The sequence below is a fragment of the Anolis carolinensis genome, chromosome 6 (genome assembly GCF_035594765.1).
Source record: "Anolis carolinensis isolate JA03-04 chromosome 6, rAnoCar3.1.pri, whole genome shotgun sequence".
NCBI lineage: Eukaryota > Metazoa > Chordata > Lepidosauria > Squamata > Dactyloidae > Anolis > Anolis carolinensis.
The window spans coordinates 107555086-107573071 of NC_085846.1; the positions used below are offsets into that span (position 1 = coordinate 107555086).

General features: G+C 39.3%; 2 protein-coding genes and 1 long non-coding RNA gene across 6 annotated transcripts in view; 2 read left to right on the top strand and 1 right to left on the bottom strand.

Annotated features, from left to right (window-relative positions):
- Positions 1–8616, top strand: part of esyt2 (extended synaptotagmin 2) — a 62529-nt gene extending 53913 nt beyond the window's left edge. For all 4 annotated transcript variants that reach the window (XM_062957981.1, XM_062957982.1, XM_062957983.1 and 1 more), the window contains 4 exons: positions 663–794; positions 2187–2292; positions 4002–4051; positions 4498–8616. In XM_062957981.1, coding sequence (XP_062814051.1) covers positions 663–794; positions 2187–2292; positions 4002–4051; positions 4498–4543 — 334 coding nt within the window. In that variant the 3' untranslated portion in view covers positions 4544–8616. The remainder of the gene's footprint in view (positions 1–662; positions 795–2186; positions 2293–4001; positions 4052–4497) is intronic.
- A 2362-nt stretch (positions 8617–10978) lies between these two features.
- On the bottom strand, positions 10979–15552 carry LOC134292582 (uncharacterized). The gene is made up of 3 exons (XR_009999830.1): positions 15429–15552; positions 13912–14008; positions 10979–11204 (listed from the first exon to the last, which is right to left on the bottom strand). It is a non-coding gene; the product is annotated as an uncharacterized LOC134292582 (long non-coding RNA).
- A 69-nt stretch (positions 15553–15621) lies between these two features.
- Positions 15622–17986, top strand: part of ncapg2 (non-SMC condensin II complex subunit G2) — a 39528-nt gene continuing 37163 nt past the window's right edge. The window contains exon 1 of the mRNA XM_062957980.1: positions 15622–15760. The gene's annotated coding sequence lies outside the window, so the exon portion shown is untranslated. The remainder of the gene's footprint in view (positions 15761–17986) is intronic.

Genomic DNA, 17986 nt, shown 5'->3' on the forward strand with positions numbered 1-17986 from the left:
CTGATTTTGGAACCAAAAGTAAGAGTTTTGATGAGTTTTGATATGACCTATTAGTAAGTTGAGGGTAGCCTCATAAAGAGGGGGAAGCGTCAGCACTGCCACTATTTTCCTGACAGGGCAATCAAGACCGGAAGTGGTGCTGTGGCAGAGAAAATAATAAAATAATGATATTAATAGTAATAATAATAATATTTTTAACTTATTATCCCTCCTTACAGCTTAAGGCAGGGCACAACATAGTTAAATACATCTATAAAATCACATATTAAAACATAGTTAAAATGGGGTCCAGTGCTTCTTTTAGGTTTTCCCAGTATGGACTAGGCTCTTGCCTTATGCGACTTACTCAGAGAATGAGATGGTTCCTTTTTTTCATAAGAGTTAAAATACAATAATTACACTGATTTGTGGATAAATCAATCCAGAGGTCCACTCCCCCTTATATTGTTTGAACTTGAAAACGAGCTTGGTTAGATTACAGCCACCCAGAATCCTCTGTCTGGGAGGCAGGTGATTGAGTGCATATAGGCATACAACGGGGAGATGACAACTTAGGCAATAATACACTCAGCGGACAACCAGCCTAACATGAACAATGGCCTCTGCTGCTTCTTATTTTGTACTTTGTTCTGATCTGGTTATTTTGTTTTCTTTTGCCACAGAAATCTAATCGCCTTTTCAGAAGAGGGATCTGACCCTTATGTCCGAATGTATTTATTGCCTGATAAGAAAAGATCAGGAAGAAGAAAAACCAGTGTTTCAAAGAAGAATTTAAATCCAGTTTTTGATCAGGCGTATGTTGTTGTTTGTTTTTGCATGTACTGAAATAAAACAAAACTTTTTAGACTTAATTTCACAAGCCTTGTCTATACAGGTTGTTCCTGAGTTACAAACATCTTACTTCCTAACAACTCATAGTTAAGATCAGGGCTGAGAGAACAGGAAGTGAGAGAAATCTATTCCTCAGAAGGGAAATTCACTCCAGGAAGAGGGGGAAAAGTTGTCTCAACTGAAGTTTTATCCCCAATCCTTATTTCCACAACAAGCCAAATTTTTCAAAATCCAATTGTCACAGGGACAGAAAGTGAGGTGAAATCTTCTCAACTGGGGCACAGACAGCAAAACAAATACCACAGTAATGTTAACTCTTCCCTATGCTTCCCTAAAGTCCAGGTGGCGAAGTGTGTTAAAGCACTGAGCTGCTGAACTTGCAAACCAAAATGTCCCAGGTTCAAACCCCGGAAGCGGCGTGAGCGGCCGCTGTTAGCTCCAGTTCCTGCCAACCTAGCAGTTCGAAAAAATGCCAGTGTGAGTAGATCAATAGGTGCCACTCCGGCGGGAAGGTAACGGCGCTCCATGCTGTCATGCCGGCCACATGACCTTGGAGGTGTCTACGGACAACACCGACTCTTAGGCTTAGAAATGGAGATGAGCACCAACCCCCAGAGTCAGAAATGACTGGACTTAACATCAGGGGAAACCTTTACCTTTACCTTATGCTATCCAAAGCTAAAATATGTGTTATTGGCTGGAATTACACTTAAAAATGTATCTGTTCCAATTTACATACAATTTCAACTTAAGAACAAACCTCCAGAACCTGTCTTTTTTGTAACTTGGGGACTGTCTGTATTTTGTTTTACATCAGCAACTAACAGCCTTTTGTTTTGATAAACTTTAGAAGAAGTGCTGTCAGAAATGTTGCTAGGATTTCAGTGATTTCTGATTGTATCAGTGCAGATACAATTAATGAGTTTTTAGCTTACAACATGCCTAAGTTGGGTAGCTGTGAGTTTTTCAGGCTGTATGGCCACGTTCCAGCAGAATTATCTCCTGATGTTTCACCTGCATCTGTGGCTGGCATCTTCAGAGGTGTTAATAACACAGGTTTTTGATTAGATTAGGGGTGTTGTGAGCATGTGTAAGTTTGATTTTTAAAAAATTCTTCAGGGAGAATGAAAAAGTAAAATTTCCAGGATATTTTTGTGATAGTTCTAAAATGAAGTTAGACAAGAATGGAGGACAAAATCGGGGAGAAGTACTCATCAAGAAGTAAAATGCAGTTTTGTCCATCAAATTTTTTTCAATGTAAGCTCTCACAGAGCCAGCATTCATGTTCACAAGCCCAAAAATGCAGATTTCCAAAGCCATTCCTTACACTCTCTGAAATCTTTCTCCCTTTTCAGCTTTGATTACAGTGTTTCATTAGCTGACCTTCAGAAGAGAACACTAGATGTAGCAGTGAAAAATAGTGGTGGTTTTCTGTCCAAAGACAAAGGGCTCCTGGGTAAGGTAAGTTAAAAACATTGCAAAACATGCCACAGTTGTAATCCAGGCCTGTGCCTACAAGCTGTGATGTGAGCTTAATTACGCTGTCACTTCATGATGTAGCTGCAAAGGTATCATCAAATTAACTCTGAACTGAAACAAAAGTTGTGTCCCTTTAAATTATGTGTCTTTTAATAGCACCTCATTTACCAATTTACCTGACTTTGAATTGAGAAAAAAATCATGCAGTGCTGAGGTGTCAGCAGATGCCTCCTAATATATTACATAATTAACTACAGTATTTTTAAAACATAAATACTCTTAACCTTTCTGTCACTTCATTTTCAATGTTTTGCTTCAGACTTCTCAGGTGAGATTTAGGTACAGTCTCGGAAGGAATCATGAGATCTCCTTATTTATATGGAATAATATAAATTTGCCAAGAAATGGAAGGAAGATTTGCATATGTGTCATATATGGTCTGGGAGTAGGACAGCCATGTTAGATTCTAGGTCCAAAGGTTCCACACTTTCATGTTGCAGTGTGTGTGTGTGTGTGTGTGTGTACACAATTCCCCAACCATCATTGATATATGACTAGTTGTATACTATAACAAAATCTGAATTAATGGCAATGAAATTGAAGACATTTATTTATTTATTTATTTATTTATTTGTTTGTTTGTTTGTTTGTTTGTTTGCTATATTTCTACCCTATTCTTTTCACCCCGAAGGGCTTACATTTGGCCACTTTGCAAATAGACAGTGTATTAATATAATACAATACAAATCAAAACCCATTTAACATAAAATACAAGACAAAAATCACACAAAGCATAATAATGTCCAGAAATAAGATATAAATAAATATTAAGCATTAAAAACATTTAAAACCAAATACAATTATTGTGGAGACTCATCAATTAAATAGTATATTTCACTAAACGCAGTCATCAGTGATAAACATGAGCAAGCGAGAAAATTAAGGGAAGTCTCCACAATAAAATCTGAAAACAAAACAAAAACAAAAGTCCCCACTAAAACCCAGGAGGAACAGAGTTGAAAGTTGAGTGTCGGCAGAGGCCAGTGGCCCCAATCCAAGCCAAGTTCAGTTTCAGTACTAAGTTGATGGTCAAAGGGGGGCTGGTTGGTAAAATTCCCCAGCACTGTTGCCTTATAAGGTATCATTGACTTGAATTAACTTCAGTTTGTGGCTGGCTGGCTAGCAGCAAAGTCACGGTAATGGGAAATGGCAGTGATGGTAGAGTGGCTGTGCTGCACCAACCTCTCCAGGTCGATGCTGGGCAGTGGGAGGGAATGCCAAGTGAAGTGCAGCTCAGGGAAGCCACCAATTGGGTTGAAACATTTGTTGCTCTCGCTAATGCTCGGGTCTGCGTGAAACCATAGGCACCGCAATGGAATCAGACCTTCAGTAGAACGCTAGTAAATCGGGCAACTGATGGAAAAGGCTGGCCCGGAGAAGTTAAAGATGGCGGGAGGGTCTCTTAGCAGCTGCTGGAGAGTGCCTGGTTGGTAGGCTGACTCCCTCCCACTCAGCGGCAGGTGGAATGGCAGATGATGGGAGGGTCTCTTTCAAATCAAAGCTTGAAAAGGAACCCCGGCAGAGTTCTCTTCTATTTATGCACCCTTAAGTTGTTTATGATTTAAAACCAATGTTCCCATAATGTCCTTGTGTTTTTTAAATCTTATTTACCTTCTTTTTATCTCACACAGGTATTGATACCACTGGCATCCGAAGAACTTTCCAAAAATTTTACCCAGTGGTAAGTATTAGACTTGTGCTTTTGTATAAAATTACTTACCATTTCTGTTTGTTCCATTCATATGGCCCCGTTTCCGTCTGCTGCTTACAGAAACAGGTGCTCATATGAATGGGCTTTTCCATCCAAGGTCCGAAAAAAAAACAACTTTTTGGGGGCCTTGGGCGACAAAGCGCCAGGCCCTGCAAGCTGGGCCTACAGTCAAGTGCCAAAAATCAACCAACCAAATGGCTACCGTTCCCCTCTGCCTTTCGTTTCACTGTTTTTTTTGTTCCTGTTGTGCCGTTCCGTGCAATCCAAATGGATGGAACGGTACAAAACCACAAAAGAAAAAGATGAAACAGGATTTGGATCCGACTCTAGTAAATATGGCCATTGTGATTCGCTTTCTTTCTTAGTTATTTTTGATAATGTGGTTCACTTTCCATCCCTTTTGTTTTATCTTGTAGGTATGACTTGACAGAAGATGGAACGAGGCCTCATGTGTCGCCATAGGAAGTTGATTCCAGAAGCTCCTGTTCCCATACTTTTGCCAACCTTTATATATTTTATCAGCATTGTTTCACAGAAATGTACCAATATTATTTTTTATAACTCTTAGTTATTAGGCCCACTACTGCTCCCCAACAGTTTTATAACACCTGGACATTTTATTTAGGCTTAAGTCAGTTTAACTGTAAACCTTCTTGTCTTTATTTGTTACAACTGTTTTAATGTGCAATAGGGTTTGTAGAGTAACAATGGAACATTTGGGGCGGGCGGGATTTATACCCTTGAGAAAAGTGAGAAGATGTTTACCTGTTTTTCCTATCTTGTTTGGCTTCACACCAAGGTGTTTGCTATGTAAATAGATGCTATTTTTTAAAATGAATTTTCTTTAGTGGTTAGAGGGGAGAAGAAAACGTCATAGCAAAGGGATATTTTCTTCTAAATGAGTGATCCCAAAATTTGGGTTCTCCCAGAGCTTTTGGACTTTAGTTCCCAGAAGCCTCAGTCAATATGGCCAAGAGTCAGGTATTCTGGGACAGGAAGTCCAAAACCTCAAAAAGAGCAAAGTTTGGGAATCACGGCTCTAAACACATGCTGTAAAATCTGAAGGCCATGTTCTGGGAAGGGTCATGGCAGCAGAATGGTCTTAATTTTTACTAATAAGAGATTAAAAGTCTGGAGAAATCAACACGCCAGTTAGCCCATATATTTCCGGCCTGAAAGGGTTACAAAAAGGGAGAGTACAAAATATTAACTTTTTTGATATTTATATGAAAATGTATTATTGAAATTTGATTCAGATAATGCATATAATTCACAGATTCAAATATTATAAAGAATATATATATATATATATAAATACTGTATTAAAAAAAGTCTATCAAGGTCCTAAAATCACAGTATGTTCATTTGGGGTCTCTATAATGTGAAAATGGAAGGCTTTGGTAATTTAATGCACTTTGCAGTCATTGATTTCCCCCATCCTTACTACCAAGAAAATTGTCTATGCAACAGTGTGATTAAGATTAAGAGTTTAATAACCCTCCTAATGAATCTAGCATTTGTGGTGGCATCATATTGATCGATATTGATATGACGCGCTTTATTAACTGGGTCTTCAGAGCATAATTACTGTTGTCATCATAAAAATTCTGGTTTGCCTGCAGTTAAACTGAAACTTGTGTTACAGAAGACTCCATCCATGTCTGAGTGACTCTTTGCCTGGTTGCTTTAGTGCTTCTCTTCACAGATTTTGGGGGAGATCTCTCTCTTTTTGGGCGTCACCCCCCACCCAGTAGTCATGTAATAGTCACATTCCATTTAAAAGCCACTATGTTCTTCTGCAAGGACCAACACTAGAGTCTAATAATTCATACATCCCAGTAAGGAGCATTTCTTTGGACATGAAAGGGATTTATCTACAGCAGACATGGGCAATCTTCAGCCCTCCCTCCAGGTGTTTTGGATCTTAACTCCCACAATTCCTCACAGCCAGTAGGCTGTTAGGAATTGTGGGAGTTGAAGTCCAAAACACCCAGAGGGAGGGCCGAATTTTGCCCATGGCTGCTTTACAGGTTCCACCAAACCAGCTCTGGTTTTGAATGTGTTACTTTTAAATGATGATAATGCAGTAAAGATAGTACAAGAACCGTTTTAAATCAAGTATGAGTTGCAATCAGTATAGCTTTTTCATTGGGTTTTTATAGGCCCAAGTAAGACAAAAGTAGGGGTTGTTTATTTTGGGAGGGAGGATCTTGAAGATTATTTGAGCATAAACGTTTATTCCTTGTATTCACTGTTGCTTTCAAAATCAAGGAATTTATTTTTTTAAAGTTTTTCCAGGTGAGTTTATCGACAGCTTGTAAAGATGAATACACTTATGGATATTAGCTTTATAATTAAAGTCTATACCACTGAGTGTAGACAGTTGGTATAATCTTGCAAGAACCTCTCCTACATAAGCACCATTAATTTGAGCTTGCACCGAAGACGTTCCCATTGTGCTCTTTAAGTACACTATTAATAATCCCAAAGTGCCTGCCTCATTCATTCTCCTATATATGTGTGTGTGTGTATATGTATATATGGGAAAGATTATTCATACTAAGATTTAGAAAATAAAATAGTGTTCATTTGTCAGCCTGGGCTTTGACATGCTACGTCCATATGTAACATACTGGCGTTCTTGTTTAATTTTGCATGAGTTTTATTAGGCAAACGTCTGGATATTTGGCTATATATAGAGGAGCTCAGTGACAGAAAGGTCATCATAAATAACTATAGCTTGGATTAATGTGGTTCCCCACTTTTCTTTAAAAAATATTAAAATATTCGGTGATTGAATCCCTTTAGAGATCTCTTACAAGGGAGCATAAGTAACATGAACAGCTATGATTTTGAATCTTTATGGGAGACAAGACAAGTAAATATGCAGAAAATATGACTGGTAGGGAAATCTTGTTGCAGGCAGTCAAAAGTCCAATATTGAGATCTGCTTGTAAGGGACATCGGTCAATGGGAGCACTGTGTGATGGCTTGACTTAGGACTGCAAAATGATTCTAGACAGCCTTCAAAGAAGGTCTCCATAAATAGGACATGTGAGGGACTACTTAAAACATGTAGGTTTCTCTTTGAGGTCTATGGTTGAAATTAGAGGGGGTTTTAATCAATAAAACATTCTGTTGGATGAACTGAAAATGAAATCTTGCACTTGCTTTTTCATGTTCTCCAAGTATGGAAAGATTCCAGGATTGAGAATCTAGAACAGGCACGGGCAAACTTGATCCCCCATCCAGGTATTTTGGGCTTCAACTCCCACAATTCCTAACAGCCTACCAGTTGTTAGGAATTGTGGAAGTTGAGGTCCAAAACATCAGGAGGGACGGAGTTTGCCCATGTCTGGTTTAGGATGGTGACTCTCAGCCTTAAGTTCTCCAGATGTTTTGGGCCAACTCCCAAAAGTGCCATTCATCATCATCAATAGTCGGGTATTCTGGGAGCTGAGGTCTTAAAACACCTGGACAGCCAAAGGTTGAGAAAGCACTGGTCTAAAACCTTGGAAGTCCACTAGCCAGATGCAACGTGCCAACTAAACCAGGTAGACATGTTGATAGATTTGTGTGCCTCAGAGTACAGTCTCAGCCCAGAAAACTGTTAATACTAGAACGATGTCCACAAAAACGTTTGCATACAAAGTACTATGGTTCCTTTTTAACTGTCTTGGCTGCACCCTGCAGTTTATAGTTGAGTGAAGCACTGGAACTCTGGCTGAGAAATTGAACTGCTTCCCCATAGGGTTTTGGTACTTTTAGACAAAAAGGGAGTCAGAAATGCTTATTCATTTGCTGAACGTTATCCAGTTTTTCCAATAGACACCAGTCTACTTCAGTCCTTCTCCTAGAATCAGACCTCTTTGATAAAAATCTTTTTTTAATCCACTCAGTCCCAGTGTACCCTCATTTCTAGAACTCCTGCATGAGGAAATAACGTAATGGGATAATTGCTGTGTTAGATACCAAAAAAAGTAATTTGCAGTATGAAGAGTCCCTTGGGTGGCCCTTAAATGAAGAAATGGACCTCTAATGAAAATCTGGACCAAAATCGGGAAAAAATATGACAAACAGAACTTGCTTGCATGAATCTAATCTGTCCACAATTTACTGGTGACTCATAAAACTAATGAGGAGGAAGCATGAAGCTGCTATTCGCAAATCAAAGACTGAATGTCATTATACCAGCTTTCCGTACCGTTGTTTTCTAAATCCTGTGCCTTAAAGGAAAGCTTAAAATATTTTATGTGTTTAAACCCAAGCTTTGTTCAATGTATTTACTGTTACATACTGTAGAAACGGTTTTTGCTGGAGAAAAGAGCAGTGGCCTGCTGTAATTCAAGCACCAAGCCAATGTGTTAACCAGGGTTTAGGATTTGAGATAGCTTTTCCTTGTAAACCCTTGTTTTATCAGGCCTGCAGCAACTGGTGAAAGGAAAATAAAGGGCGGTCAGTTTAGATTGCCTTTTTTGCTCATGTAATTTTGCAATTGCATGTATTTATTCAGTAAATGATTCATATGGAAGTCATTGGGGCTGTTGTCTTTTATTTCGCCATCCCGAGATGACCCTAAATATGTCTGTAACTTAATTAGCAGTCATTAGTGCATTTGGCACACCACATTATCCGAGTGCTCTATTGTGTTACAGGAGAGAATTTCTAAAAATGATGGAGAGAAGAGAGGTTCAAGTTCTTGAGAGAAGGCATTGCTGGTTACTTCTCATCCTAATTGATTGGCTGAAGCAGCAACATTTTTTCAGATCTTGGTTTCATTGTAAGAATATTCTCTTTACAGTCCAGGAGACAGCTAAGGATGAGGATATTTCAGTCTTCTAGATTGTAATGAGAATATTCCAGCAAAGACAAATGAGGCAACTAAAACATATGTCAAAGTACTTTTCAACATAATCCTTTTATCCGGTTGGCTATCACCATCTTCTTTCATCAGTCTACACATATTTCCTATATTCCTGCAACTCTTGACTTTGGTAGTGTTCAGAATGCAAATTCAAACAACACAATACAATTTCCACTAGTTTCCACAGTTCTTGGTCTGTTGTCTTTAAACCCTTGAGTGTCAAATATGAGCTTTAGAAAGAACTAGATGCAAAAAATATATATAAGTATTTTTCCCTTTGGGATTATTTTGGTGCATTTTTTGAGAAGGTCCATAACTTTTATCTGAGTCTCAAAAGGTATCTGTAGCCCAGAAAAATCTTAGGAACTATGGCACTTAATAAATAATCTCAATAAGTGTCTCAAAATGCAACACACCAAGCTTTTGATACTTCAAAAATAGGGCCTTATTGAATGTAAAAAACTATGACATTTTCTGAGGACACAGGTCTTCTCTGTCTGGAAGTTTTATGGGAGGCATGTGCTTTTATACAGGTTTTAATCTGTTGTTTCAATCTGTTTATTTAAGAAGAATTAATGTAATATTCTATATATAACAACAGGATGGTGATCAGGGTCATGTAACGGACCACAGCTCTGTTAGGAATTATTTCAGGACACCATTTTTTTTAAAAGTAACTTTCTGAGCTCTGCTTCTGAGCAGATGTATTATCAGAGAGGACTTGAGTTTAGGTTTTGAAGCAGCATTTGACACTAAAATGATAAATGGGTTTCGAAGGAGCATGGGAGTAAACATGAAAGGGAAATATGAAAAGTATTTACTATTGATTGCAAATGCAAAGTATGGACTACAGTTACGTATTTTTCCTTATTAATTAAAAAGAAGAAGCTATAATGGCACAAGGTGTACAATCCCAATGCTATCATGTTTATGCAACATAGCACTAGATGGTGCTGCAGTTCCTGATGAATGACTTCTCTTTCCATTCACGTCTCATTCGGGGATAAAAGGTGTAAAGCTGTCTAATTTGGAAATGTGTGTAAATGCATGTGACCTCTACTGCCTACACAAGAATCTACAGAAATTAGCTTTGACCTTGCGATTCTAAGCTAGCCTACACAGGATCACATTTTCCATCTGTAAATTGTTGAATGGTGGGAGGGAAATGGAACAAAATTTTCATAAACTGATGCCATGATTACTAGCTGTAACCAGCGAACCCCTGTGGCGGCATATTTAGATTTACATGCTCATCGAAATTGCATAATTCTGCAAATTAACATCCCCAAATGAAAACTGTTGAGATTCATCAATGTGAATTCATATAATACAAAAATTATGAAGCCAACCAAAAAATGTGTGTGTAATTACCATTACTGAGACATTTACAAAAATGTCTCCTGTAATAAATCAGTGTGTATTATTACTACAGTGAAAATGTTGGGGAATGACAAACAGCATTGGAACAGACTTAAAAGATTATGTGAAAAGAGAAGCATCTCCAGTCTGTAACACTTCACAATAGGCTAGACATGCAGAAATGAAATAGGTAAAAGGACAAGTTTGTGTTGAGGAATATTATCACCTCCATAAAGAGTGGACACCACAGTTTTCCAAGAAATTGCAATCCTTTAGGAAAATGAAAAATTGGAATATAGTGTATGTGTACATTTCCATGCATGCAATGGGTAGCATACCAGTGTCTTCAAAGTTATGCATATTAACTACTTCTGATGAAAGAGCCATGGTGGCGCAATGGTTTAAACCCACGAGCCAGCTGGACTGCTGACCTGAAGGTTGCCAGTTTGAATCTGCAAGACGGGGAGCTCCCGTCTGTCAGCTCTAGCTTGCAGGGACATGAGAGAAGCCTCCCAGTAGGATGGGAATACATCCGGACATCCCCTGGATAATGTCTCTGTAGACAGCCAATTCTCTCACACCAGAAGAAACTTGCAATATGTTCTCAAGTTACTTCTGACACGATAAAAAAACTACCTTTGATGACAACTGAGTGTTTTTTGGATTATGTTTTATTCATCAGCTGTTGCTCAGGAAGACAGGGATGTGGCACATTCTCCAGATTTCCAGTGTATATTTTTTAAAATTGTAGAAGCAAACATGTGAAACCAAACATGACTGCTCGTGGATTTTGTAAGCACTAACCTGCTCATTCCTACCAGCAATGAATAGAATCAATTAACATCTATGATCAACATAGAACATCCAAGTATATTTTAAAGTGGTTTCTCCTCCATTTTCCTGAATGGGATGAAAGTAAATACGGCACATTAGACAGGTGGACATTATATTCTTAAAAGACTACTGTGCTTTCTCTACTTAGTACTATTATTTTTTAATGTTCCATCATTTCAAATAAATTCTTGAAAATCCATGATGCCCCTTGTCCAGTGCTCAGTATAATATATTTACATGAGTATTGTCAAATTCCCTCAAGATTTTCTCCTGGATAGCATCAACATCTAATGGTGCATTATACTGTAGAATTAATGCAGTTTGACCCAATTTTAACTGCTATGACTCAATGCTATAGAATTGTGGGAGTTGTAATTTGGTAAGACACACCAGAACTCTTTGGCAGAGAAACCCAGTGTGCCGATTACCACCAGGACCACCTGTACTGGTTTATGACAGCCTTTGTAGTTCGATCTTGAGGTTCTGATAACGACTGAGTTTTTCCTATTGTTTTTCATCAATTCCACTGTCACCTGGTATGGCGACATCAATAATCCAAACCTTTTTCTTTTCCTCAACTGTGATGTCTGGTGTGTTGTGTTCCCAAACTTTGTCAGTCTGGATTCGAAAGTCCCATAGTATTTTTGCATGCTCACTTTCCACTTATTATTGTTTTATTAATTTGCATATTATTATTTTATTGATAATTATTAATATAATTAATTATTAAAGCTGACTGGCACAACCTGGGGACCACAACCAGACACAGTAAAGACATCGGCGCTTTTGCTTTGCTACTCTGCTGCTGAATATGCATGTCCAGTGTGAAACACATCTCACCACATTAAACAGTGGCTGTGGCTCTTAATGAGACATGCTGTATTATCACTTGATGTCTACGCCCCACACCACTGGAGAAATTAATACTGTTTAGCTCAGGGGTCCCCAAACTAAGGCCCGGGGGCCGGATGCGGCCCATCAAAGCCATTTATCTGGCCCCCACAGCACAAGGGCATGAGGGGGTTGGGCTAAATGACCCACGGGGTGTCTTCTCTTACAACCCTTATTATTATTATTATTATTATTATTATTATTATTATTATTATTATTATTATTATTATTAACATTGAGGCTGGTTGGCCATCTGTCAGGGATGCTTTGCTTGTGCTTTCGGTGCACAAAGGCAGAGGGGGGTTGGACTCAATGGCTCAAAGGGTCCCTTCCAACCCTCTTTATTATTATTATTATTATTATTATTATTATTATTATTAATTATTGTTCGGTGGCCAACTATAGTCCGGCCCTCCAACGGTCCGAAGGATCGTGAACTGGCCCCGTTTAAAAAGTTTGGGGACCCCTGGTTTAGCTGGTATTGTACCACCTGACATCCGTCAGGAATAATGAAGGGACCTATAATGAAGGGACCAGAGCAGCGACATCTCCAACCCATCCTCTGTTTGGATATCAGCCAGCAAGATAATGCCTTAAATCAAGAAATTGCTTTCTAAGATCTACAGAGATCCTCGTAGGAACACCTCAGCAAGCAAGAGTCCAAAAGTGGCAGGCTAAAACCCAGACCCTCAACCCATGGCTAATACAGGATTAAAGACTCGTGGGCACACAGAAGACTGGGCGACTTGGAAGGTGCTGAACAGACTGCGCTCACACACCACGAGGTGCAGAGCCAATCTTCAGAAATGGGGCTACAAAGTGGAGTTCACGACATGCGAGTGTGGAAAAGAGCAAACCACAGACCATTTACTTCAATGCAGCCTGAGCCCTGCCACATGTGCAATGGAGGACCATCTCACAGCGACACCAGAGGCACTCCATTATACTAAATGTGAAATGACATTTAGTATAATGGCAAGTTTTAAAACTTTGCAGTTTTGAATACATTATAAATGTACCCTCAATTCGCTTCTAACATGATAAATAAATAAATAAAGTGTAAAAGCACCCCAAATGCCAGGGAATGTGGTTTTAAATAACAATACTTGGGTATACATGTCAAAAAAAAGTTCATGTAAGCAGTGAATTAGTCATACTGAAACTAAATATTTTTGCTGCTATATCCATCCCAGCAAAGTGGGATATAAAATGTATAATAAATGAATGGAATTAATGTGAATTATAAAGAAACATACTCAAAAGGTTTTCCTGGTGGGATATAAAATAAACTTTCTTATGGTATAACTTACAATTCTCAAAGGGTCTCATAGCTCAAGTCAAGTGTGTGTAAAATAAAACTGATTCTCATGTCAAAATAACTATCCCCGAAGGGGCATGCCTGGTATACCATCAAAAGACATTCTCCAGCTATCTGCTGTATAGTATCACTGGGAATATTTTACCCGTATTACTGTTGATAACAGTAATGAATAATAATAATAATAATAAATTACAATGGTTTGCCCGAGGCATTTGAGTCTCCTTGACAGCTAGTAAGAAGGCTCATTTAACGGAAAGAAATTGTGATCCTGCCTGATGAAAAGACAGCATGGAGGCAAAACTGCATTTGCCGTCGCTCAGCAACGCCGCATGGAAAGCCGCCTTCCGAGATTGCTTTAACTCGATTTGACAGGACGACGATAATGACTGCGAGATTAATATAAAAGGTATAGATTATTCCAAAGTGACACGCAGACCTGTCAAAACGGGGGCGTTGTTGAAGGAGGGCACCTTTTTAAAAAACCTGACAATGGGTGGTGGGCTTGTTATTACTTGTACTTGTGATCCTGAGAAAAATCACAAAAGCCCTACATGTGTCTACCTTTGGGTTTTCTGGCATATTGCTTCAGAGCTGATGTTTGGTATTATTCAACCTGCTGTGATTTTCTTGTCGCTTTTTCTTTTTTGTTGCAGAACTACTGAAATATAAAAAACTCTGCTTAATATACAATGTCAAATCAATAATAACATTACGTAACAAAAATTGAAAAATGTTCTGCTTCTGGTTTCATAGTGTTATTTCCTATTTAATTGTGCGGTACTTACTTTGAAGCAAGTTGTTCTACTCCAGAAACTTTTTTTTTGTGGCTGCCGCAAACTATGATGAATCGGTTGAGACTCTATGAGATACTTATTGACAAATTAGAGCAAAATGTGCTGCAGGATGTCCCGCAAAAATAAAGTTTTCGCAGTTTAATAAACTTTTCCCATGTTTTAAATGTGGTGGTCATTTAAAATTATACAAAAATGTTGGGAAATGATATTTAAAGAAATAAGAGCAATAATACAAATAGAGATAGAGAATACACCTAAATCAGCATTATTACTTATGCATGACAATGCAATCCCCACACAAGAGGAGAAAGAACTGGTTTCTAATTTGATAACTGCAGCAAAATTGTTAATAGCAAAAAAACTGGAAAGAAAAAAAAAAGAAATCCAATTAGAAGAATGGTACAGGGAAATTTGGAACATAAGCTGACTTGCAATATTAAAATTTAAAAGGGAATATCGAAACAAACAGATTTTTGGAAAATATGGGGAAAATTTATTGAGTATATTTTTAATGAGGGAAAGGGGTATAAGCCAGCAACAGAGGAAATTAAATTTTGGACTTGTGAAACAATATGAGTTGGTTGGTCTTGGTGAAGGGGAAGGCGGGGGGGGGGGGGGGGAAGGTATAACAATAATAATAACAACAATAAAAAATAAAACATGTACTGTATAAGTGGATAAAGTGTGTAGTACAGATATGTAGTAAAGTTGTAATGGAAACTTAAAAACTGATAAGAAACATGCTTAAAGATATCTTTGATTTTGATATGTGTGCCAAGCTTGGTCCGGAGCCATCAAACATACATCCTTATATGCAAAAATATTTTCAGTTTTTTATATACTGTATATAGAGAAGATGAAAAACCACCCGATTCTAAGATGGACCACATTTTTATATGCGGGAAAAGGTGCATATTAGAACTGAAGAAATGCAATATTAATTAATGGTAGAATTAATTCTACAATGTGAATCCACATTGTAGAATTATAATTCTACAATGTGAATTCACATTGTAGAATTAATTGTTTGACACTTCTTTAACTGCTATGGCTCAATGCCAAGGGACTCTTTGCTGGGGCAGCATCACTTTTTGCAGTGAAAACTAAAGGCTTGTCAAACTCCCAGGATTCCACAGCATTCAGCCACGGCAGCCCCAGTGGGCGTCAAACTGCATTAATTCTACAGTGTAGATGCACCCTTTGTTTCCTGCACTGAAAGAAGTGATTAACACCTATTTCAAAACATTTAATAAATGCATAATTAAATGCAGTTATTTGTTTTACCATTGCAATTTCTTGTTCTATAGATCCCTGGAGGAGATTGGACTGAATTTTGCACACTTCTGGAGATGCCAACCTGTTTTGACTACAGGGTGGAGCTTTGCCCTACTAGCAGCCAGTCAAGCACTAGCGCGCATGCGCAACAGGGGATGCGGGAGAGGGGCGGGGACTTTTTAACGTTGCTTTCTTTCGCCATTGAGGGCGGGCGAAGGACAACAGTCAGCTGACGCATGCGTAGTGAGTGTGTTAGGGCGGTGTTTAGTGGCGCCGCCCGCGGGAAAATTTGAACGGCAACGCGAGAAAGCGCCAAATGGGAGAGAGATGGATTCTTCGTTGTGAGTTTGAAATCCAGATATTTTTAGGGGAAGGGCGGGTGTGTTTCTATGTGGACTTTCTTCGAAGAGGGATAAACTATATATAATTTTTGCCAGGCAAGTTAGATATTTCCAGGATTTTTTGGGAACCGAACATGGTGCTTGCTTCTGCTTTCCCCTTTTGTTCTCAGCGAGTTTCCGTTATTCAGAGCGTGCATCTACACTGTAGAATTAATGCAGTTCGATACCACTTTCACTGCTATGGAATTGTGGGAGTTTTGCAAGGTCTCTAGTCTTCTCTGCCAAAGAATGCTGGTGCCTCCCCAAGCTACAGATCCCAGCATTGAGCCACAGCGGTTAAAATGGTGTCAAACTGCGGTAATTCTACAGTGTAGATGCCCACCCCCCAGGCAGTGCTCCAGTGACTACACCATAGAAAAGCATGAGCATGCACTGTCATGTTTTCTACCCTCCCTTTCCTACCATGTATTCTTCATTGTGAGTTTTCTGGGCTGTGTGGCCATGTTCCAGAAGCATTCTCTCCTGACGTTTCACCCACATCTATGGCAGGCATCCTCAGAGGTTGTGAGGTCTGCTGGAAACTAGGCAAGTGGGTTTTATATAACGGGAATGTCCAGGGTGGAAGAAAGAATTCTTGTCGGTTTGAGGCAAATGTCAATGTTGCAACTGTCCACCTTGATTAGCACTGAATGGCCTTGCAGCTTCAAAGCCTGGCTGCTTCCTGCCAGGAAGGGGGGGAATCTTGTCTTATTTCAGTGTATTTCAGGAAATAAACAACATACCCCTTGTGTCTGGGAATAACAAGCAGGATAGGTCTATTATTTACAGCTTGAAAGGAACAAGCAAACCTCATTGTGGAGTGCCTATGTTGTATTAGGAAGCGGAAAATAGATCTATATCTATATCAGCCATGGGCAAAATTTGGCCCTCCAGGTGTTTTGGATTTCCTGTCCACCAACATTCCGTTTTCCATTCTTGAGTTGGGAGTAGAGTAACTGCTTTGGGAAACGGTGATCAGGCATTCAGACAACTTGGCCAGTCCAACAGAGTTGATGGCATAGGAGCATCGCTTCAATGCTAATGGTCTTTGCTTCTTCCAGAACGCTGACATTTCCCCGCCTGTTTTCCTAAGAGATTTGCAGGATTTTCTGTAGGCAACGCTGGCAGAATCGTTCCAGGAGTTGAGTGTGACATCTGTAGATGGTCCACATTTCGCAGGCATAGAGCAGGGTTGGGAGGACAATGGCTCTATAAACAAGCACCTTGATATCCCTACAGATGTCCCGATTCGCAAACACTTTCTGCTTCATTTGGAAAAATGCTGCACTCGCAGAGCTCAGGCGGTATTGTATTTCAGTGTCAATGTTGACTTTTGTGGAGAGGTGGCTGCCAAGGGAGCAGAAACGGCCAAAGTTTTCTAATGTTACACCATTAAGCTGTATTTCTGGTGTTGCAGAGGAATTGGCTGGTGACTGCTGGAAAAGAACTTTGGTTTTCTTGTTGTTTAATGAGAGGCCGACCTCATATGCTTCTGCGAAGGTGTTTAGAGTGGCTTGTAGGTTTTCTTCTGAATGCACACAGACTACGTTATCATCAATATATTTGGAGTTCTATAACAGATGTTGTGACCTTGGTGTTGACTTTCAGTCTGCTGAGGTTAAATAGCTTGCCCTCTGTCCGATAGATGATTTCCACTCCAGTGGCAAGCTTCCCATAAACAAGATGAAGTATCATAGCGATGAAGATGGAAAGTAACTTTGGAGCAATAACACATCTCTGTTTGACACCTAGGGTGTTGATATAAGCAGGCGTGCCTGTTGAGTGCTCAGCCCCTGTGTGAGATGCCCTTAGAAGCTTTGTGTTATGTTAAAGCTGTGTTAAAGCTCTGTGTAGGTCCTGTGTGAAGCTACTGAGCAAAGAAAAGGCTCTGTGTGAGCGAAGCTGAAGCTGCATACCAGCCAAGAGCAAAGAAGCAAGGAACAAAGAGCAATGAACCTTATTTGGGTTACAAGAGACTTTATTTTGTGATGAAACTGTTATTTTTGTTACAAGAAAGAACCTCCATAGGAAGTGAGAAAACGGGTCTGGGAGTTTTTGTTTTGTTGTTAATTTTGTGGCTGCTGGTGCTGGATTACACAGCTGCAAGAGGACTACTCTGCTGTACATTTATAGGGAGAGTCTTTGGTTAACAAGTACACTTGCCCAGCAGTCTTTCTATCCGGGGAA